Source organism: Oncorhynchus clarkii, chromosome 6, assembly GCF_045791955.1.
Source record: "Oncorhynchus clarkii lewisi isolate Uvic-CL-2024 chromosome 6, UVic_Ocla_1.0, whole genome shotgun sequence".
Lineage (NCBI taxonomy): Eukaryota > Metazoa > Chordata > Actinopteri > Salmoniformes > Salmonidae > Oncorhynchus > Oncorhynchus clarkii.
In genome coordinates, this window is record NC_092152.1 from 29,644,897 (window position 1) to 29,668,325 (window position 23,429).

Genomic DNA, 23,429 nt, shown 5'->3' on the forward strand with positions numbered 1-23,429 from the left:
CCCAGACAACAGTCCAGCACGACAACACTCTCTTAACCAGACCCGGAGAGCTGGAGGTAGAGAGAGACATATCTGCACTCTGGACAATGGTGAGACAACTTCAACAGGAGAAAGAGCAGGAGCAGAACAGAGCACTAGAGGAGAGGATCAGATCGCTGGAGGAGAGGTTGAGGGGGATGGCGTGTGACAGAACAATCCACTAGAGGTGGCCACCCCCCGCAGAACAGCCCACCTCAGCACCCGACAAAAGTCTCGACATCACAGCAGAACAGACAAATGAAGAACCCCAAGCCCAGCGGCTCTCACCTTCTGTCTGAGGACCAACAAGGTTCACCAAGCCACATAATAATACACACAGGCACAAACGACCTGAGAGCACAGCAGGAAATGGTGGCCACAGCACTGAAGGGAGTGATTGAAAGAGCTTCTTCTACTTTCCCCAACGCACAAGTGGTTATCTCCACCCTGCCACCAAGAAAAGACTTCCACCCTGCCACAATACAGCGGGTAACGCAAGTATTTCCCGTGACTGTGCCTCAAAACCAAATGTTTTCCTGGCCCACCACTCCACCCTGGACTTGAACAGCCTCTATGACCAGATCCACCTCTACAAGGCAGCAGTGCCATCCTTTGCCCGGACTCTAAAGAACATCGCTCTCAAACGTATCCAACACTTCACACAGGAGCAACAGATCAATAGACACCCCGCCCAGACCAGTGAGACACTCTCCCAGACCTGCGGGACCCCACCCCCCTGGACCTACACATAGAGGACCCACGCCAAGAGGACTTACATCCAGACCACAGCACCCCCAGCCACATCCACACCCCAACAAATCAACACCCCCCCCATGTCAACCATGCCCACACTCCATTTAGGCCCCCTCAGATCAGCCCCTCCTGCCCACCCCATGCACCCCACCCCCGCAATAGAGGGCCTCAACATGGAAATCACACATACACCCAGGCAGTCAGTGGGCAAACAGGCCCAACCCCCACTCTTACACTAGCCCAAGCCATTGTCATGTACCAGATGCTCAGCAGGCTCTGCTCACACTTACTGGCCTGTGGCCAAACCACACGACCAACAACATTGGACACTTTATGGAACAAAAAGCATTCACTGTATCATCCTAGAATATCCCAGGCCTGAGGTCATCTGCCTTTGTCCTAAAGAGCAGGAACCCAGACTTCACCAAAGAAATTGGTAATACAGACATTGTCATCCTGCAAGAAACCTGGTATAGAGGAGACGGACCCACTGGTTGCTCTCTAGGTTACTGAGAGCTGGTAGTCTCATCCACCAAACTACCAGGTGTGAAACAGGGAAGGGACTCAAGGGGTATACTAATTTGGTATAGAGCAGACCTAACTCACTCCATTAAATTAATCAAAACAGGAATATTTTACATTTGGCTAGAAATTAAAAAGGAAATTGTCTTAACAGAGAAACATGTCCTCCTGTGTGCTACCTATATCCCCCCACTAGAATCCCCCTACTTTAATGAAGACAGCTTCTCCATCCTGGAGGGGGAAATCAATAATTTCCAGGCCCAGGGGCATGAACTACTCTGTGGCGACCTAAATGCCAGAACCGGACAAGAACCTGACACCCTCATGACACAGGGGGACAAACACCTGCCTGCAGGTGACAGCATTTCCTCCCCCATATGCCCCCCTAGGCACAACTATGACAACATAACCAACAAAATACGGATCACAACTCCTGCAGCTCTGTCGCACGCTGGGTGTGTGCATAGTCAATGGTAGGCTTCGAGGGGACTCCTATGGTAGGTACACCAAAAGCTCATCTCTTGGCAGTAGTACTGTAGACTACTTTATCACTGACCTCAACCCAGAGTCTCTCAGAGCGTTCACAGTCAGCCCACTGACACCCCTATCAGACCACAGCAAAATCACAGTCTACTTGAAGCAATACTCAATCATGAGACATCAAAGCCAAAGGAACTGAAGAACATTAAGAAATGCTATAGATGGAAGGAATGCAGTTTGGAAACCTACCAAAAAACAATTAGGCAACAACAAATTCAATCGCTTTTAGACAATTTCCTGGGTAAAATGTTCCACTGTAATAGTGAAGGTGTAAACTTGGCATTAGAAAATCTTAACAGTATATTTGACCTCTCAGCTTCCCTATCAAATCTAAAAATATCAAATAGAAAACCGAAGAAAATGAACAACAATGACAAATGGTTTGATGAAGAATACAAAAATCTAAGAAAGAAATTGAGAGACGTATCCAACCAAAAACAGAGACCCGGAAAACCTGAGTCTACGCCTTCACTATGGTGAATCACTAAAACAATACAGAAATACACTACGGAAAAAGAAGGAACAGCACGTCAGAAATCAGCTCAATGTAATTGAAGAATCCATAGACTAACCACTTCTGGGAAAATTGGAAAACACTAAACAAACAACACAAAGAATTATCTATCCAAAATGGAGATGTATGGGTAAACCACTTCTCCAATCTTTTTGGATCTATAACAAAGAATAAAGAGCAAAAACATATACAGGATCAAATACAAATCTTAGAATCAACTATTAAAGACTACCAGAACCCACTGGATTCTCCAATTACCTTGAATGAGCTACAGGACAAAATAAAAACCCTCCAACCCAAAAAGGCATGTGGTGTTGATGGTATCCTTAATGAAATGATCAAATACATAGACAACCAATTCCAATTGGCTATACTAAAACTCTTCAACATCATCCTTAGTTCTGGCATCTTCCCCAATATTTGGAACCAAGGACTGATCACCCGAATCCACAAAAGTGGAGACAAATTTGACCCCAATAACTACTACTACAATAACTAACTATGCGACAACAGCAACCTTGGGAAAATCCTCTGCATTATGATTAACAGCAGACTCGTACATTTCCTCAATGAAAACAATGTACTGAGCAAATGTTAAATTGGCTTTTTACCAAATTACCGTACAACAGACCATGTATTCACCCTACACACCCTAATTGACAACCAAACAAACCAAAACAAAGGCAAAGTATTCTCATACTTTGTTGATTTCAAAAAAGCCTTCGACTCAATTTGGCATGAGGGTCTGCTATACAAATTGATGGAAAGTGGTGTTGGGGGTAAAACATACGACATTATAAAATCCATGTACACAAACAACAAACACGCATTTCTTCCCACAGGGCCGTACAACGTAGAACACCAAATAATGCACGCAGAGCAGAATTAGGCCAATACCAACTAATTATCAAAATCCAGAAAAGAGCCGTTAAATTCTACAACCACCTAAAAGGAAGCGATTCCCAAACCTTCCATAACAAAGCCATCACCTACAGAGAGATAAACCTGGAGAAGAGTCTGGTCCTGGGGCTCTGTTCACAAACACACCCCACAGAGCCCCAGGACAACAGCACAATTAGACCCAACCAAATCATTAAAAAACAAAAAGATAATTACTTGACACATTGGAAAGAATTAACAAAAAAAACAGAGCAAACTAGAATGCTATTTGGCCCTAAACAGAGAGTACACAGTGGCAGAATACCTGACCACTGTGACTGACCCAAAACTTAAGGAAAGCTTTGACTATGTACAGACTCAGTGAGCATAGCCTTGCTATTGAGAAAGGCCGCCGTAGGCAGACATGGCTTTCAAGAGAAGACAGGCTATGTGCTCACTGCCCACAAAATGAGGTGGAAACTGAGCTGCACTTCCTAACCTGCTGCCCAATGTATGACCATATTAGAGAGACATATTTCACTCAGATTACACAGATCCACAAAGAATATCTACTGGGTGAAATTCCACAGTGTGCCATCACAGCAGCAAGATTTGTGACCTGTTGCCACAAGAAAAGGGCAACCAGTGAAGAACAAACACCATTGTAAAAACAACCCTTTATTTTCCCTTGTGTACTTAACCATTTGTACATTGTTACAACACTGTATATAAAATATGACATTTGTAATGTCTTTATTGTTTTGAAACTTCGGTATGTGTAATGCTTACTATACATTTGTATTGTTTATTTCACTTTTGTATATTATCTACCTCACTTGCTTTGGCAATGTTAACACATATTTCCCATGCCAATACAGCCCCTTGAATTGAAATTAGAGACAGAGAGACAGAGAGAGAGAGAGAGAGAGAGAGAGAGAGAGAGAGACACACACCACATGGACAGACAGCAGTAGGGATATTTAAAAGGGGTGTTTACCTGTACCTTCATTGTTTCCCCTTGTAGGGAGCTGTCACTGTCGTCGTTGTCGTCGGGGCGTATCAGAACGGTGTTGCTAAGCAGGTGGTTCTGAACGGCCATGAGGTAGCGCAGGCTTGATGAGGCCACCTGGTAGAGGGGAAGGAGGGAGGGGGACAACAAGTCAGTATGGAACAGCTAACACACTTCATCTACTGCTGATTGCTAAACAGACCGTCTGACCAGACAAAGCCAAAGACACATACTGGCACAGTGGAGAGGAGCTTCTGGAAGTCATCCCTTGCGACAGTCTGACATTTAGTGATAAGAAGGCAGGATTCACGGACAACGGTCTTCAGGATGCAGTGCAGGAGTTCATCACTTAGTCTGGAGGGGAAACACAGGCGAGATAATGAGAGTGATTCAGCTGAACAACCCTGTTATACAGAGAGCAGAGTCATATTGCATTATTATTAATCATGGCTACATTTTATGGCATCAGGTTACTCAGTGAAACCACTCAGCTCTGGTTAGGGGAGGAATTGAGAGTTATTTTTCAAGCAGTAATACATGACATTGGAAAAACTGTTGAGAAAATGTCTGCAAAAGCTGGACTCTACCTGTAGTGGTCATCTTCGTCGCTCCCAAATCGATTTTTCTGCAACTGGTCAGCCAGGTTGGTGAGGATGACATCGCGGAGCTGAGACAGACCACTGTTCCTCTCCCCTGAAGATCACACACAACTCCTTCAATACTTCCAGTGTATCAGATATTTGAGATACACACTCTAATCATGTTTGTGTTAAGAGTGTTCATAAAACCCAACGAGTAGGTCGCAACTATCACCTTCTGTCAGGACCAGCCTCAGCAGGCTGCTGAGTTCAGACTCCCCCTGATACAAAGTATTCAAACCCGAGCTATAGAGAGGGATGGATAGACAGACAATGACAGTAGGTGTCAATCACATTTGTAAGATCATGTCTTTACGTGTGTCCTGTGTTTATGGTTTTGTTCTGTACGGAGTTGTGTTTACCTGATAGCCAGGCACACTTCTCCCTGGATCTCTGGTCCGATCTGATCCACAGGAGCCATGAGCAGCTGCCACAGGAGCAGACCTGAACGCCGCACGCTCTCCCTGTTCTGCTCCGACTGAGGGTTGAAGAACCTGAACACCACCTGAACAGCAAACACCAATGTGTAAAAATGAGTGATTTAGACATCAGTTGGACTCCATGTAGCATCATAGCAGCACAGGGGTCTTAAAACTGAACTTGTCAAGGGACACCGGCAACCCAGGGACCCAATCATTCATTAGCAAATACAAAAATAAGTTAATAAAATCACATCTTGTCTTATCAGTGATAATGGCAAGGAGAAGTAACCAAAATGATGTATTATTTGGACCTCCCCATATTATAAATTGGAAGAGGAATTGTACTCTACCCTAGCCTATTAGGTAGGTAACTCCAAACACATTTTCGCTAATATCAGCTGTTCAGCTGGTTGAACAAAGGTTAACCATGTATTGGCAAAATGAATGTACAAGTCAAGAAAGCTGACCAGCACCAGCCATTTGCCGCACTGGTAGCCTATTCATGGGAAATTTTTCAACACCTGTGTCAGATACTCCTGCGAGAGTAATTTGCTCATATGTATATACTGTATTGTATACTATACCACTGACTGTTAAACAGTCAACTCCAGTACATTACAGGCTGCTGCCTAAAGACATAGATTAGAAATCACTGGCCACTTTAATAATGTCTTGGTATCTGGCATTACTCATCTCATATGTATAAACTGCACTCTATACTTTTCTACGGTATCTTAAATCACTTTAATTGTGTGTAAATATTGCATCACCCATCTCATATGTATATACTGTATTCTATACTACGCCACTGTATCTTAGTCCAATGCCACTCTGACATATGTATATATTCTTAATCCATTCCTTACTTAGATTTACGTGTATTTTGGGTATATGTTGTGAAAATGTTAGATATTACTGCACTGTCGGAGCTAGAAGTACAAGCATTTTGCTACACGCACAATAACATCTGCTAAACACGTGTATGTGATCAATTCTCCAGCTCCACTGTACCTGGAACACCACCAGGATGCAGCGGATGATGCAGGTGTCCCTGTTGACCATGGCTTTCTCCATGATGTCGCAGATGCTGCTGAAGTGGCGAGCCTCGATGGGGTGCTGCTTGCCCATGAGGGCGCCCAGGGGAAAACTGCTGCTGCTGGCTGCCAGAAGGTTGAGCTGGTGGATGCACATGGCGCCCACATGGTGAAGCAGCTGGTTGATCACCTCTCCGGTGGCCACGGTCTCCTCTGCAGCAGGGAGCGAGGGGTAAGTCAACTCTTAACGGTACGATTTGACTTAAAAGGAAGAAGCTGGTTGAAACACTCTTCAGCCTATAATTCTGCAGCACATAATTTGAGGTCAGCGTTGTTTTGTTAGTAAAACTGTTTTGGTTACCTTTGGGTTCCTTGATGACATGACTGACGCCAAGCCTATGGCACACGTGATGGAAGGCCTGGTTGCCAGGGTTAGACCACTGGTCCATGTAGTCACTGGAGCAGCTCCAGATTAAGTTGTTGAGGGCGTCATAGCAGGCTCCTACAACACAAATGTCACATAAGCTCTACTTTGAGAACGGTGCACTTAACTAGAAATACATTTTAAAAAGCCTAATTCCTGAACAGGAGCTTACCCAGCCCTGCCACCTGGGCCCCCCTGCCTAGAGAACTGCCAGGTGCGTCAATGAGATCTGCCCGGCTACTGAACTGACCATCAACTAGGTTGAATGCCAGACTGGATGAGAGGACTGGTCGGGGAAACAAAGGAAAGCAGTCAACAAATATACCACTAACAGTGAAAAGACTTGCCTAAAACACAACAGAGAAAAACAGTGGCGAGGAACATCTGCTCTTACTCTTCAGGGAGGACAAGCCGCTGGTCCCTCCAAACAGGGAGCGTGTGGCAGAGCTGCCAGACACTCCGGGCGGAGATGCCAGCATCACCAGGGACGTCCCACACACATACATGGGAGTCTTCCTCAGAGTCTTTAGAGGGAGGCCACAGCTAGTGTTTACTGCTGTGGAAGAGGAGCACAGACATGAGAGATGTGAAGTGTGAATCGCACAATGAGCAATGTGATGAGGATAATGAAGATTCAATCATATTTTTCACTGCCTGGATATCACACATTTAACTGGGGGTGAAACAAAAACTGTTGTGTTAGTGCCTTCAGGAAGTATTCACACCCCTTGACTTGTTCCACATTTGTGTTACAGTCGGAATTTCAAATAGATTCAATTGAGATGTCGTCACTGGCCTACACCCCATAATGTCAAAGTGGAATTTTGTTTTTCGCAATTTGTACAAATTAATTATAAATGAAAGGCTGAAATGTCTTGAGTCAGTAAGAATTCAACCCCTTTGTTATGGCATGCCTAAATACGTTTAGGAATAAAGATTTGCTTAACAAGTCACATACTAAATTGTTTAATAATAGTGTTTAACATGATTTCTGAATGACTACCTCATCTCTGTACCCCACACATACAGGTAATTGTAAGGTCCCTCAGTCAAACACAGATTCAACCACAAAGACCAGGGAGGTTTTCCAAGGCCTCGCAAAGGGACCCTATTGGTAGATGGGTAAAAATAAGCGGATATTGAATGTCCCTTTGAGCATGGTGAAGTTATTTGTAACACTTTGGATGGTGTATCAATACACCCAGTCACTACAAAGATACAGGCATCCTTCCTAACTCAGTTGCCGGAGAGGAAGGAAACCGCTCAGGGATTTCACCACGAGGCCAATGGTTTCCTTAAAACAGTTAGTTTAATGGCTGTGATAGGAGAAAACGGAAGATGGATCAACAACATTGTAGTTACTCCATAATACTAACCTAAATGACAGAGTGAAAAGGAGAAACCGAACAGAATAACAATATTCCAAACCATGCATCCTGTTTGCAACAAGGCACTAAAGTAATACTGCAAATAATGTGGCAAAGCAATTACCTTTTTCTCTTGATTACAAAGTGTTATGTTTGGGGCAAATCCAATAGATTACCGAGTACCACTTGCAATATTTTCAAGCATAGTGATGGCTGCATCATGTTATGGGTATGCTTTAAATTGTTAAGGACTGGGGAGTTTTCAGGGTAAAAAAAAGGTTTATATATCTAAATAGTGTGAGGTCATTACCAGACTGCTCCTCCTTGACAGTGTTGGTGATGGCAGAGCCGGTGAGAGCGGCCAGCGTTGCGGAGTGGGAGGCGCGAAAGCGTGACATGCGGCTCAGCAGCAGCTCGTTCAGACACTTGGACGACTCGCCTTCCTTTCGTATCAGGATCACTCTCTCCTGCAGGACGTCTGCCACACACAATCCTGTCTCTGTCTGCACCCGAGGGAGGAGGGAGAGAGGGGTGAGAGATGGGAAGGAAGGAGAGTCTTGTTGAGCATGGTCGAAAGGCTTGGAGAAACATCCTCACCGATAGCTGAAAGACATCCATGAAGACCGAGTGGCCTTTCTGGGTCTTCTCGTTGAGGCTGGCAGGAGACCACACCCAGTACAGGTAGGTTCCATCTGAGCACAGGTGCAGCGTGGACATGCTGCTGCCCACGGGGAAGTGGTGGGCTGGCATGAGAACGACCTGGCACACCTGAGACAGGTAGAAATGTCAGTCTTTTGGAAGAGATACAGTACTGGATCACCCAATGTGTGGTGCTGGCCTGAGTTAGTGTAATTGAGGCCTGTTGCTAGGTGCCAGCTGCCATACCTGCAGGGTGAAGGGGTCGATGACCTGGCACAGCTGATGAGGCTTGGCATCAAAGGAGGCGGAGCGGTGTAGAAGGCGGCCACTGCTGAACACCACCCAGCCAGGCTCCAGGTCCTCATTCCGACAGTACACAAACCCCCTGCACAAACACACAAAATAATGATCTCCATTTCCTCTGATATTTTGCTCAAAAAGTGAAATAAATCAGAGGGGGAATACAGTAGGGCAGAGGGGTTTTGAAGTTCAGGTCAGAAGGAGGGAACAGGAGAGTTAGAACAGGACAGGAGGTAGCCCTGTCAAAAATGTGTGGACATCCCTTCAAATGAGTGACATTTGCTATTTCAGCCACACCCGTTGCTGACAGGTGTATAAAATCGAGCACACAGCCACGCAATCTCCATAGACAAACATTGGCAGTAGAATGGCCATCTGAAGAGCTCAGTGACTTTCAACGTGGCACTATCATAGGATGCCACTTTCCCAACAAGTACGTTCGTCAAATTTCTGCACAACAAAGCAAAGTCCATACAGAAAATGGTTTGTCGAGATCGGTGTGGAAGAACTTGACAGGCCTGCACAGAGTCCTGACCTCAATCCCATCGAACACCTTTGGAATGAATTGGAACACCGACTGCGAGCCAGGCCTAATCGCCCAACATCAGTGCCCGACCTCACTAATGCTCTTGTGGCTGAATGACAGTGTACCCCTGCACATCGACTCTGTACTGGTACCTTGTGTAAATAGAAAAGTCGTTACTCATTTATTCCTCATGTTATTCTTTTTCTATTAGTTCTCAATTTCTCTCTCTGCATTGTTGGGAAGGGCCCGTAGGCATTTCACTGTGAGTCTACACCTGTTGTTTACGAAGCATGTGACAAGTAAAATTGGATTTGAGGGTATTTTAAGTGAGGCACTCTCACTCTTTCTCTCTGCAGATATAGGCAGGGGTGTCATGTTACCTCAGTGTCCCGTGCAAACCGGAGCCCAGCTTGCTGATCCCTCTCCCAAAGGAGTTAGTGGTGTAGAGATAGAGCCCATCTGTGGCCAGGCAGCGCCCTAGGTCTGTGTCTGCAACAGCAGGGAGGATATAGACAGAGTGAGGAACAGCAGAAGAGGGGGAGAAAAATGGAAGGGGGAGCAAAAAAAACATGAACGGAGGGGAGAGGGAGGACAGTATAGAGGGGAGGGGATAACAGGATACGGGGTGTGATTAAGCTGAAAGATAGCATAGTAAGTGTATACATTTTATAGCATAGTAAGTGTACACATGGTTTCACACACCCACAGCATTGGCCAAACAGAATCAAAGGAGACTAGTCAGCCAATCAACAAGAACGGCAGGGAAAAATACTTTTGGCTGAACCTGCCTGTAGTTTGCACTTGGCAGGTGAGAGGGATAAGCCCCTCAGCACACGGCCTGCCAGCTCTACTAGATTCTTTAGCTGCCATTTCTCTGCCTCTCAACTGGCTTCCTATAGGAGAGCTGATGAGGTCCTATCACCTTACAGGGCTCTCCAAGGTCAGCCCATCGATTGGAGGAAACAAGCCATCCCCCACCCTCCCTCTTTCTCCCTCAAACTTCTGCTAGTCATTACCCTGCCCTATAACCAACACATGATGCCTTCTTCAGAAGACTCAGCCAATGAGACAGAAGGATGACTCCATGTCTGCCCTTGGCTTAATGTTGGGAGTACTAAGTGGCTCCAGACAAAGGATCAAATAGAAATGATCTAAAGAGGTGAATGAATAAATCATCCAAATGAGAGGAAGGATTATCAGAGCCAGCAGGACTTAGCCTGGTTGCTGTTGTCACCAGAACCCTACTACTAACAACTACACTTGCAGTACACTCACATACACATGACTTTATAATGGTACTGTGAAAATGAGGTGGCCCGGTATATATATAAAATATGATCACTAGACTGGAATATATTTAGAAAAAAAAGCAACCTCCGTTGAAGCCCCCCCCAGGTCCGGTTCAAAGGAAGTTTGACCCTATCCCAAGACCAATGGAGCTCTTGTTCACACACACATGGGCTTACCTTTGCTCTCTGCCCCTCCAGCGCTGCTGTCAGGTGTAGGCAGCATGTCTTCAAAGCCCCAGGAGACCCTGTGCTTGCCCCCGAGCAGACAGGACGGGGAGCCTGGGCCCCCCTCCAGCACCAGGAGTCTGGGTGGGACAGATCGGGAGAGAAAGAGTTCACAATGAAGATAACACAGAAAAGGGACAACGGTGTCTCACCAAGTACATCCAGACATAAGGATACTAGACTCACCTGTAGAGCACATCAGCCACAGGGAGCTGGCCCAGGTCTGTCTGTTTCTGCAGCAGGTGAACTGTGTGGATGAAGGTCTTCAGGGACCCTCTGGAAACACAAAACGTGTTAAACCATGGAATGGGAGGGAGGGAAAGTCAGTGAAGTTAAGGTACCAGGTAGGCCTAATAGTGTTAAAGAAAAATTCCACCCAAAAACTATCGTTTTGGTACTTGTTTCATTAGTCCATCGTTGATATAGTGGGAGTATCATTTGCTTTTCAACAGGACAATGACCCAAAACACACCTCTAGGCTATGTAAGGGCTATTTTACCAAGGAGAGTGATGGAGTGCTTCTTCAGATGACCTGGCCTCCACAATCACCCTAACCTCAACCCAATTGAGATAGTTCGGGATGAGTTGGACTGCAAAGTGAAGAAAAAGCAGCCAACAAGTGCTCAGCATTTGTGGGAACTCCTTCAAGACTGTAGTAAAAGTATCCCTCATGAAGTTGGTTGAGAGAATACCAAGAGTGTACAAAGTTGTCATCAAGGAAAAAGGTGGCTACTTTAAAGAATCTCAAATATAGATTATAATTTGGATTTGTTTAACTCTTTCATAGTTTTGATGTCTTCACAATTATTCTACAATTTAGAAAATAGTCAAAATAAAGAAAAACCCCTGAAATGAGTAGGTGTGTCCAAACTTTTGACTGGTACTGTATGTCTTGAAAACTTTTTGGAACTACACTGAATGTACAGAACATTAGGAACACCCGCTCTTTCCATGACAGACAAGGTGAATACAGGTGAAAGCTATGATCCCTTATTGATGTCACCTGTTAAATCCACTTCAAATCAGTGTAGATGAAGGGGAGGAGACAGGTTAAAGAAGGACTCCTAAGCCTTGGACATGGATTGTGTATGTGTGCCATTCAGAGGGTGAATGGGGGTTTTCACACTCAACAGTTTCCCTTGTGTATCAGGAATGGTCCACCACCCAAAAGACATCTAGCCAACTTGACACAACAGTGGGCAGCATTGGAGTCAACATGGGCCAGCATCCATGTGGAACACTTTTGACACCTTGTAGTCCATGCCCCGATGAATTGAGGCAGGTCCGGAGGCAAAGGGGAGTGAAATTGAATATTAGGAAGGTATTCCTAATGTTTTGTACACAGTGTATATCAACAATGGACAAATTAAACAAATACCAAAAGAAAGTTCCCCTTTAACACAAAAGATAATGTTGTGCCATGCTTCAGCTGTGTAGCCATTTCTTGATCTGCATTATTTGCCTTACTTTCCACAATGTATGACCAATTATTATTTGTATTCTTTATACAATCTTAGAAGTCACATCTCTTTTCCAAGTGAGCCCTGGCCAAGAAAGAAGCTTACATATAGTTAAACAATAGACAAAAAAATATAACAATGAATGGAAGATAAAATGGTGCAAAAGAGAGCAGGTTTAAAAACATGTGCAGTCTGGTCAGCAGCCCTCCAATCCAGAATTTAAAATCAATTGGAATAAAATGATCTAATTTTAAGTCCTTCTGGAAAGTGTTCCAGGACGATGGGGCAGCATAGTTAAGCACTCTTACCAGACTCAGTTCATGTGTTGTTTACAGTATAATATAACATGTACTTTCTGCTTTAGTGTCGCCATCATAGAATATATTTGAAAGACATTCCATTTGTCATTGACATTGACGTTGTGTGTTTATGCCTGTGAGTGTGGCGAGCTGGTGACATCACACTGACGAGAAACAGTTAAGCTACTTTGACCATTAAAAAAAAAGAAAGAACGCAGCGATAAGGCACACCCGAACCATCAGGGGAGACAGAGGATAGCCAAGCTCTTTAACTTCCCACCACTGTTGGTGAAATAGAGGGCACCAGAGCTGGATGGTTCCCCAACACAATGGGCTCTATGCCTCTACAGAGGGCACACAAAAGGCAGAGGGTTCTGGTTAACAAGTGAAGCTCAGTTGTCAACAGCAGAAGCCGGGCTGCAGCCACAGGTGAAAGAAAAGAGTGCTTTCCTCTGTGACCTCGGTCAGGGGTTTTCTAACTGGGGTCCACGGATACCATGTTCATGTCTCTGCGTCCAGTATGAAGGAAGTTAAAAAGGTTGTTTCACAAGCCAATAGCGTTAGCGCAATGACTAAGTCTTCAGGAACAGTGTGATGCTAGCTGTTCCTGTTCATCAGACTCTGGGGAAGTAGATTAAGGGCTTCATTGACAAAATCCCAAACGATCCTTGTGATATGGAGGAATTTACAGTCATTGGAGCTAATAACAGGGTTTTTTCTGTATACTGGTCACTTTTCGGGATGGAAAAACAGTGTGTGTCAACTTAAATAAACAACCAAAACCAGATAGAAAGCACGCAGAAAATATATAATTTTAAATATTCTACTGTTAGTCAATGCCATTCTGACGTTGCTCGGTTAATATGTGTAGGTATATATACAGTGCCTTGCGAAAGTATTCGGCCCACTTGAACTTTGCGACCTTTTGCCACATTTCAGGCTTCAAACATAAAGATATAAAACTGTATTTTTTGTGAAGAATCAACAACAAGTGGGACACAATCATGAAGTGGAACGACATTTATTGGATATTTCAAACTTTTTTAACAAATCAAAAACTGAAAAATTGGCCGTGCAAAATTATTCAGCCCCTTTACTTTCAGTGCAGCAAACTCTCTCCAGAAGTTCAGTGAGGATCTCTGAATGATCCAATGTTGACCTAAATGACTAATGATGATAAATACAATCCACCTGTGTGTAATCAAGTCTCCGTATAAATGCACCTGCACTGTGATAGTCTCAGAGGTCCGTCAAAAGCGCAGAGAGCATCATGAAGAACAAGGAACACACCAGGCAGGTCCGAGATACTGTTGTGAAGAAGTTTAAAGCCGGATTTGGATACAAAAAGATTTCCCAAGCTTTAAACATCCCAAGGAGCACTGTGCAAGCGATAATATTGAAATGGAAGGAGTATCAGACCACTGCAAATCTACCAAGACCTGGCCGTCCCTCTAAACTTTCAGCTCATACAAGGAGAAGACTGATCAGAGATGCAGCCAAGAGGCCCATGATCACTCTGGATGAACTGCAGAGATCTACAGCTGAGGTGGGAGACTCTGTCCATAGGACAACAATCAGTCGTATATTGCACAAATCTGGCCTTTATGGAAGAGTGGCAAGAAGAAAGCCATTTCTTAAAGATATCCATAAAAAGTGTTGTTTAAAGTTTGCCACAAGCCACCTGGGAGACACACCAAACATGTGGAAGAAGGTGCTCTGGTCAGATGAAACCAAAATTGAACTTTTTGGCAACAATGCAAAACGTTATGTTTGGCGTAAAAGCAACACAGCTGAACACACCATCCCCACTGTCAAACATGGTGGTGGCAGCATCATGGTTTGGGCCTGCTTTTCTTCAGCAGGGACAGGGAAGATGGTTAAAATTGATGGGAAGATGGATGGAGCCAAATACAGGACCATTCTGGAAGAAAACCTGATGGAGTCTGCAAAAGACCTGAGACTGGGACGGAGATTTGTCTTCCAGCAAGACAATGATCCAAAACATAAAGCAAAATCTACAATGGAATGGTTCAAAAATAAACATATCCAGGTGTTAGAATGGCCAAGTCAAAGTCCAGACCTGAATCCAATCGAGAATCTGTGGAAAGAACTGAAAACTGCTGTTCACAAATGCTCTCCATCCAACCTCACTGAGCTCGAGCTGTTTTGCAAGGAGGAATGGGAAAAAATGTCAGTCTCTCGATGTGCAAAACTGATAGAGACATACCCCAAGCGACTTACAGCTGTAATCGCAGCAAAAGTTGGCGCTACAAAGTATTAACTTAAGGGGGATGAATAATTTTGCACGCCCAATTTTTCAGTTTTTGATTTGTTAAAAAGGTTTGAAATATCCAATAAATAAGTGTCCCACTTGTTGTTGATTCTTCACAAAAAAATACAGTTTTATATCTTTATGTTTGAAGCCTGAAATGTGGCAAAAGGTCGCAAAGTTCAAGGGGGCCGAATACTTTCGCAAGGCACTGTATATATTTTCTTTACCTTTAGGCAAGTCAGTTAAGAACAAATTCTTATTTTCAATGACGGCCTAGGAACAGTGGGTTAACTGCCTGTTCAGGGGCAGAACGACAGATTTGTACCTTGTCAGCTCGGGGATATGAACTTGCAATCTTTCGGTTACTAGTCCAACGCTCTAACCACTAGGCTACCCTGTCGCCCCAAATATGTGTAGGTGTGTAAATATGTGTAGGTGACCAGATAATTAGATTGGATTTTGAGAACTAACAATCAAATGAAAGCTAGACAGTTAGGAGGAATAGAACATTTTAATACCCCAGCATTCAGGGTGATTGAGCATAGGAACACAGCATTAGCCATGGCAAAATGCATAGAACTGCAGGAAATTCTCTCCCAGCTGAAAGGAAAAATAGTAGCATTGCAAAAAGGTGCTTTACAACAGCTAAATGTTGTCTGTCACCACGATGCCTTTACATTTTTAGCTAGAATATGTTAGAGTTTACACTTCCTCTTCCAATGAACTGTGAGGAGGTTAAAACAATGAAACTCTCTTCCAAATCTATTAATTTTAAAATATGGATTACTTCTACTTGCCATTATCATTCACCTGAGACAATACGTGATTATATATATATATATTTTTTTTTTTTGAATTTTACCCCTTTTTCTCCCCAATTTCGTAGTATCCAATTGTTGTAGTAGCTACTATCTTGTCTCATCGCTACAACTCCCGTACGGGCTCGGGAGAGACGAAGGTTGAAAGTCATGCGTCCTCCGATACACAACCAACCAAGCCGCTGCTTCTTTAACACAGCGCACATCCAACCCGGAAGCCAGCCGCACCAATGCGCCGGAGGAAACACCGTGCACCTGGCCACCTTGGCTAGCGTACACTGCGCCCAGCCCGCCACAGGAGTCGCTGGTGCGCGATGAGACAAGGACACCCCTACCGACCAAGCCCTCCCTAACCCGGGCGACGCTAGGCCAATTGTGCGTCGCCCCACAGACCTCCCGGTCGCGGCCGGTTACGACAGAGCCTGGGCGCGAACCCAGGACTCTGATGGCACAGCTGGCGCTGCAGTACATTATATATATTTTTTGATCAAATATGATGGGGGTCCCTGGGTTGCCAGTTTGCCTGGGCGGGCGGGAGTCCCTGGGAAAGAAAAGTCTGAAAACTCCTGACCTAGGTGACCAAGAAGACCCCTGTTCAACAAGCATCACTGACATAGCAAACAAAAACTTAAAGGCCTTTTTCAAAGATAAAGAAAGAGAAGATTATATTTAGTGACCAACTGGGGCTAGCTACGTCACTGAAAGTGGAAACAGAAATGGGATGACACTTGAGGGCTTGCCTAATCACCATTTGAGCAGTATTAGAAAGCTGGAGTAAATGAGCCAGACGGCTAAGCAGACTCAAGTGACCCGGCATACTATTCTCTCCTCTTTATGTGTGGTGTGCTCTGTTAAGCGTGTGGTCTCACCTGGCACAGGCGAGAGCTACCAGGGCAGCGGCAGCATTCTCCCTCTGCCTGTGTGCGTGGAGCACGTATGTAGGAGCCTGGCCCTGCTGGGTCTGTGCTGTCTGCTGGACCCCCTCATCCAGCCAGGAGCAGAGCAGCCCTTCTAGGCCATTGAGGCAGTCAGCAGGCTCCTTGCTGAGGCTGAGGGGCTGGCAGTCACGCAGGCAAGACAGCAATACCTCCGCCGTGACCCCACAGAGCGCAGGGTCACTGCGTGTCTGGGACTGCAGGAGGGGGAAGACCAGTAGCAGCCCCATGCGGGAGGTGAAAGGAGCCTGTTCAGGCTGCTGCAGCAGGCCTTGTCGTTTTAGCAGGGCCAGGGCCTCCTCATCGCCCCCTCCAGCCCCCTCCCGGTCCTGCTGCTCCTCCAGGGCCAACTGACGCTGAGCCCCCCACAGGCCCCGCAGAGCATTCAGACGGTATTCCAACAGGCGGGCATACGCATTGCTTTGGTTACCACAGACTGCACGGAGACGCTCGGCTAGCTCCGCAGGGTTCTTTGTCTCGAATGTGAGGATCTAGAAGAGATAGAAAGGAAGAGTGAGAAAATGTGAGGGATACAGAAAATAGCCATGAAGATCTGTAACTAAGAGGAGTTGGTTTAATCCTTGGGGAGACAATGGGTCGAGATCTCAAAGCGATGACGGCATCCAGTATAGTGCACTGACTGTAAATCACCATCTAGCTGGGATCTGGCTACCTCTAAATCCAATTTACAACAGAGCACTGCTTCACTATGAGATAATGTGTAGCTAAATTGAATATGATGGAGGAAAAGGAGGTTAGACCCTTTAATTCTAATGATACTCATTAAAGAATCAAAATACATGTGTGGAAATAACCTGGGATACTCCTTGTTGTATTTATAACCCACAGTCATTTCACATTTAAATTGTATTCATGGTGCAGATGTTCTTACCAAGAGAAACAGACAGAAACAGCATTACATAAACAACAAAATAAGCAGTTTGAAAAAGAGAGAGATTGTGGGGTTATTTCAGAGGAGGTGTGCATCATCTGCACTTACGCAGCATTTCAACCAGGTATCGATTACAGTGTCTACTCTAAGACTCCATAACACCATTTAGCAGGCACGTTTTTTTTCTTCAGATATCCGACTAATGTTACGGTAAAATCCCTTCATTGGAGACTGGGATTGTTCACCGACCCTCTTCACCTTACTCTGCAGAAAGGATTCTACTCTACAGCTAGATTTCCATCCAATTGGAGAAAGATGTTCATCCAAATATTCTAGAAGCTGCATAAAGAAAATATGCACATTTTTCCACCAGTGGTGTTTCACCAAATGGACTTGTTGCGGATAAAGATCAGTGCCTGACAAAGTAGGGCACATCATTAATCTTTTCCGCTTAAGTTTTCATGTCCCGAAAACTCCCATTTTCAATATGTTCCCATCACATTTTCAACTGCACCGATACATTTGTCACTAAAACTGTTACGTTAAATACCAAATGTGACTACTCAGCAGCTCGCAGATACAGATATAGTGCGGGTAGGCTAGTCTACATTATTATGGATAAGAGCGAAAATATTTTATTTGTCAAAAGGCAGTCAAGCATCGATCATCATGTCACCAGAATAAGACCATAGATATTTATTGGAAAGGAGCATCAAACTCATCACCGTGCACTTTCACCACCCTGTGAAGTTCATCATAATATATTTCATTTGTAGCATAATAAACTGCATGGTTTCCCAAGTCGTAGTGGGAGGTCCACACACCATATGATTGTGTGACTACAAATTTACTTCGATATGATGGTTATTATATCAATATCTGCGCATAAAAGCGTTTCCACCGCCATTTTATGCATAATTAATTTTACAGACACAAAATGTATCCCACTATGTCGAACGAACAAATTATATTTATAAAATTGTACTGAAACTTCCTATTTTTTTTAAACGGTATGACTTTACACGCATAAAAAACTGTGGATGGAAACGTGGTTAGTGATGCTGATAAAAATAGCCTGCATCGAAGCGCCCATGGGCTGCTGGATGAAATGATCAATCATGAGTTTGGCTACATTAACCCAAAAGAGACATGCATATGGAGACATTCCCACTGTGCTAATGGCCCCTGTAGATGGCCTCCATAAAGACCAGATGAAACTGCATGGAAAGGCTGGAGGACTTAACCAAACCACACGTTTTAATGTTTCTACTACTCTCTGATAGGGAAATTACAATGTCCACAGACCCCCTAATAACCCCAACTCATCATACAGCAATTAGTGTTGCACTACGTTACCTCCTCACATCATTTTTATTTAACTAGGCAAGTCAGTTAAGAACAAATTCTTATTTACAATGACGGCCTACCCCAGCCAAACCCTAACAATGTTGGGCCAATTGTGCGCCGTCCTAGGAACTTCCAATCACGGCCGTTTGTGATACAGCCTGGAATCTAACCAGGTTTAGTGACACCTCTAGCACTGAGATGCAGCGCCTTAGACCACTGTGCCACTCGGGAGCCCCACATAAGAAGAATAAGGTTAGTGAGAGCAGGAGGAAGGGTAGATGGTGGTGACAGTACAATAACTAGAGGCACACTGCAGATGCTCAGGTTACATGCCATCCATCCTTCCACTGCAGAAAGGACAAGCAACAATTCCATGTCCTGTACTGCTATTGAACTAATGGTACTGGGCTATTCTGAGAAGTGACACGGGCAATAAGACCTTTGTTTTGACCTCCACCTCTCAGACCCAAAGCTAAGCCTGTCCCACTATGAAGCAGTAGAATCAGGATTCCAAACTACTGCACCTGGGGCACAGGGCTAGCTGGCACAGCTGCTCTATCCCCCCAGTCATTGCTCCACTCTTACAAAAAAATAAGAAAACTTCACAAGCAGGAAATGTACACAGTAAAGTCTAGTCCTCTCAGGTTGATTGATTCTCTGTGTCCATCTGTAGCATGTAATCTGTCTGACTCTCACTCATTCACCATCCATCAATCTGTGACCCCTTTATTTATCTATCTACATCACTCTCCATCTGTGCACCCTCAGTTGCAAACCACAATTTACTTGTTCTCCCCTTCTCTATTCCCCCCGTTCCACCATTTTCTGGTCGTTAACACAATTATATTCCAGTATGAGTAGTAGGAACAAGAGAAAGTCCATATTCATTAAAAAAAAAACATACAGGAGTAATTATAGGTTAAGTGCCTTGCTCAAGGGCACAATTACATATGTTTCACTTAGTCAGCTCAGGGATTCAAATCAAATCATTATTGGTCACATACACACACAGTTAGCAGATGTTATTGTGAGTGTAGCAAAATGCTGGTGCTTCTAGTTCTGACAGTGCAGCAATATCTAACAAGTAATATCGAAAGATTCTACAACAAATACCTAATACACACAAATCTAAGTCAAATCTAATCTGGAATAAGAATAGATAACCTGCAACCTTTTGAATTACAGGGCCATCACTCTTAACCACTAGGTTACCTGCCGCCCTAGTCTCTGATAACGGGATTGATCATTCAAGCGTCCATTCATTCGGTACTTATTCTGAACCTTAATGTCAAGGTTGACCAGAAAAGGCCTTTTAAGAGTCAAGCACATAGGCTAGCTAGCTTAATAGTCAATATTTTCGTGTTTATGGTTGAGTAAAAGGCCACAAGGCATTGCACAGGTGTCAACAGCAGATTAATATTGATCAAATAAAAAAAGACTGCCATTGAATTGTGGCAGTTCATTTAAATACTGTCAAGTGTGCCAATGAGGAAGTATACTGTGCTTCTATGTGCTGAACTCTGAACGGTAAGACCCCCTGGCTACATACTGGTTTGAGGAGCTTGCAAGCATACCTTATTTACTTTTCCTATTGTATTTGTTTAGTTTGTATGCCAATGTGCTTTGAAGAATGTAATGCATAAGTTGATGAACACAACAACAATAGCCAGCCACCACTCAAGAGCACCCAATGTCTAGGCCAAAAATGACAAGGGGTTCCCCACAAAAGGTGGGGATTTAAAAGCCAGGACATGACAAGTCTACCTAGCTACGTCGTGAGTCATCATGTCTACACAGTGAGATTCATAGCTAACGTTATAGCAGCTGGTTCAGATCAATCAGGAAAGGAAACAACGTTATCACCACATTGAGTATTAGCTGGCAATAAGAATTTCAATTGACATGAATAACGTACCTAGTTATAGCTAACTACCTCTTCAAAAGGTAACGTTAGACTGTCTGCTAACGTTGGCTAACAGTTAGCCTGCTATTGTTACTGTTAACGTCATGACCTGCTTGTCAAGCCGGGGTTGGCACCTTACTCATGAACATTATTAGCTAAAAATAGAATCCGTTTCTACAGCTAAATGTGACTTTATTCATATGGAATCAAATGTTGAGCTAGCTAGGTAACGGTAGCTTTCGGCTATTTAGTTTAACTATAGTCGGTTAGCCAGCTAACGTTAACTACACTCTGTTGTTGCCAAGAAAACATTCGAAATGCAAACGTTGATGCAGAGTAGACTCACCTCCTGCTCAATGTCCCCCTGCTCAGACACCCCGATTTCACTGGGAAGTTCAGCCAGATCCGTGACCCGAATCAGTCCATCGTGAAGGAAAATAGTCTCTTCCTTCACTGACAGCCACTGGGACGAATCCACGGCCCCGGAGCCCATCTCTCTCTCCCCCGAGAAAAATGTCAGAGAGGTCGAACATCAAAACAAATTCAATATCCGAAATGACAACAACACTACCCGACAGACATGCTGTCAGTCAGATGACAAACTCAAACGTAGTCCGATCCAGCTACGTTAGCTAACTAATGTCACTCGTACTGCTTTACTACAGTGGCTAGCTGGCTAACATAGGTCGGCCAGCTGATTGCACTGTGTGGGACAGGTTCTTTATCTAGCCGAGGCTAGCTATCAACCGTCTTTACAGTGCAGAGTGGATGTGACACTCTGTAAACCGTAATATTTAGAGCGAAGTTTCATAAATGACTGCCTTCTCCTGCTGAACACAAAGTCTGAGCATAACCACAACACGAAAAGAAAGCAGGAAAAATGGCTCCGTTAATGGTCCAACCCCTGTTTATTAGTGACCGGATAGATATTCGAAATACCACAGCTGAGACGCCATGTTTCGTAGGCCAACAGTTCCCAGCATACACTGCAGGTTATCCTACAACAGGGATCTCTAACCTTTTCTAGCATGATAGCTACTCTTCCCCGGGCCCTTGGTGTACAACAGGTGTTTTATGTCAATATACCTGGTAAAATAATGTTTAAAACAACACAAAGTAGGCCCAATTAAATTGAGTATTTCCTGAACTCTGTTCTCTCACTAAAAAATGTCCTGGTTTTGGAAAAAAATATATGTTTGCTCTCATGATTTAAATTGTTGAAAGAGAAACATCGAGAACTTATGTTCTGAATCCATGTTTTTTTAAGGTATAAAAAACGACATTTGCGTATAATTCCCCTTTAACTGCACATGTAGCAAGAGAGTAATTTGTCGGTCTAGAGATGTTTCTGCTGGGCCTTATGGGAAACCGAGGCTTTCTGAAAGCTTCCGCGCTTTCAGCAAATTGTTCCGGGAAACGGTTCAGTACTTGGAGCGTCATTATCTGTTCACAATGCACATGACATGTGCTAGACAGCAATAGGTTTGATTATCAGATAGTTTTTTTTTCTCCGCTGTTTTTATGTACATTTCGTGGCGCAGCCTACAATCAGTTGGAAGACCGGGTTTACATAATGCTTCACTGTTTTACCTTGAAGTTTGCTATTCAAAACTGAATCTATAGTATTATTTCGGATGCATAAGACAGAGGCTTATACAATACCAAACAAAACAAATTATTTGAACAACAGTGCCGAGAGTGTGGTTTCACATAAAACAATTAAAAAATACATTGTGCATTCGACCTCACGTCCCTGAATGTTCCATAGTTCCCTACTCTACCTGCTAAGCTACCGGTCAGGTGAAATTTATTTGACAAAATCCTAACTATATTTGTAAGTACGTTCAGTAGAGGTCAGTGTTTTAAAGCAGCTTGGAATCGAAGAAAGACCCTAACCATGGAGAAATCAATGGGGTCTAGCATTTTGCAACAAGCAGTTTGAAAAAGCATGTGATCATACAAGCTTTGCATGTCATTAATGACGTACTTCTGATAAAGCGATACACGCATCAGCACACTGCTTCATGCCTGGATCACACCGACAGGTTTTTTGCATTTTGGTACAGCAGAAGTACATTCATTTCCAATGGACCGCTGCGTTTGCCTTACAGCATTGAGTTGCAGAAGCAGTACGTTCTGTGTGGTGCATACCGAATGCATGGGTCAAACGATGTGTTGACGCCTTGACAGAAATGGTAGCGGGTGTCAAATGTTGAACTTTTGTTGCACACAATCCAGATGATGCTTCGTATCATTTTGATCTGAGAGTGGTACAGCGTGGTGAAACAACACGTCCCACTCATTTTTAATGGAAGAAATACGGTGAGAGGCGGAGTGGGCGGGACCGTTGGGGTGCGTGAACGTGGTGTGGGAGGGGGTGAAAAAGTTCAACATTTCCCAACTT

At 44.1% G+C, this 23,429-nt stretch overlaps 1 protein-coding gene across 7 annotated transcripts in view; it reads right to left on the reverse strand.

The window, feature by feature from the left end:
• The window catches only part of LOC139410929 (probable E3 ubiquitin-protein ligase HECTD4), a 66,829-nt gene extending 44,853 nt beyond the window's left edge, over window positions 1-21,976 (reverse strand). For 2 of the 7 annotated variants that reach the window (XM_071156602.1, XM_071156599.1), the window contains exons 1-17: window positions 21,372-21,976; window positions 16,818-17,374; window positions 11,286-11,375; window positions 11,052-11,179; window positions 9,966-10,074; window positions 9,006-9,144; window positions 8,718-8,888; window positions 8,431-8,623; window positions 7,148-7,306; window positions 6,926-7,039; window positions 6,691-6,831; window positions 6,307-6,542; window positions 5,236-5,378; window positions 5,049-5,119; window positions 4,823-4,928; window positions 4,469-4,589; window positions 4,230-4,352 (exon numbers count right to left, since the gene is read on the reverse strand). In XM_071156602.1, coding sequence (XP_071012703.1) covers window positions 4,230-4,352; window positions 4,469-4,589; window positions 4,823-4,928; window positions 5,049-5,119; window positions 5,236-5,378; window positions 6,307-6,542; window positions 6,691-6,831; window positions 6,926-7,039; window positions 7,148-7,306; window positions 8,431-8,623; window positions 8,718-8,888; window positions 9,006-9,144; window positions 9,966-10,074; window positions 11,052-11,179; window positions 11,286-11,375; window positions 16,818-17,374; window positions 21,372-21,518 — 2,748 coding nt within the window. In that variant the 5' untranslated portion in view covers window positions 21,519-21,976. Of the gene's footprint in view, window positions 1-4,223; window positions 4,353-4,468; window positions 4,590-4,822; window positions 4,929-5,048; window positions 5,120-5,235; window positions 5,379-6,306; window positions 6,543-6,690; window positions 6,832-6,925; window positions 7,040-7,147; window positions 7,310-8,430; window positions 8,624-8,717; window positions 8,889-9,005; window positions 9,145-9,965; window positions 10,075-11,051; window positions 11,180-11,285; window positions 11,376-16,817; window positions 17,375-21,371 lie in introns of all 7 variants that reach the window. The other 5 variants (XM_071156601.1, XM_071156597.1, XM_071156600.1 and 2 more) reach the window with 3 other exon arrangements.
• Window positions 21,977-23,429: the final 1,453 nt, after the last annotated feature.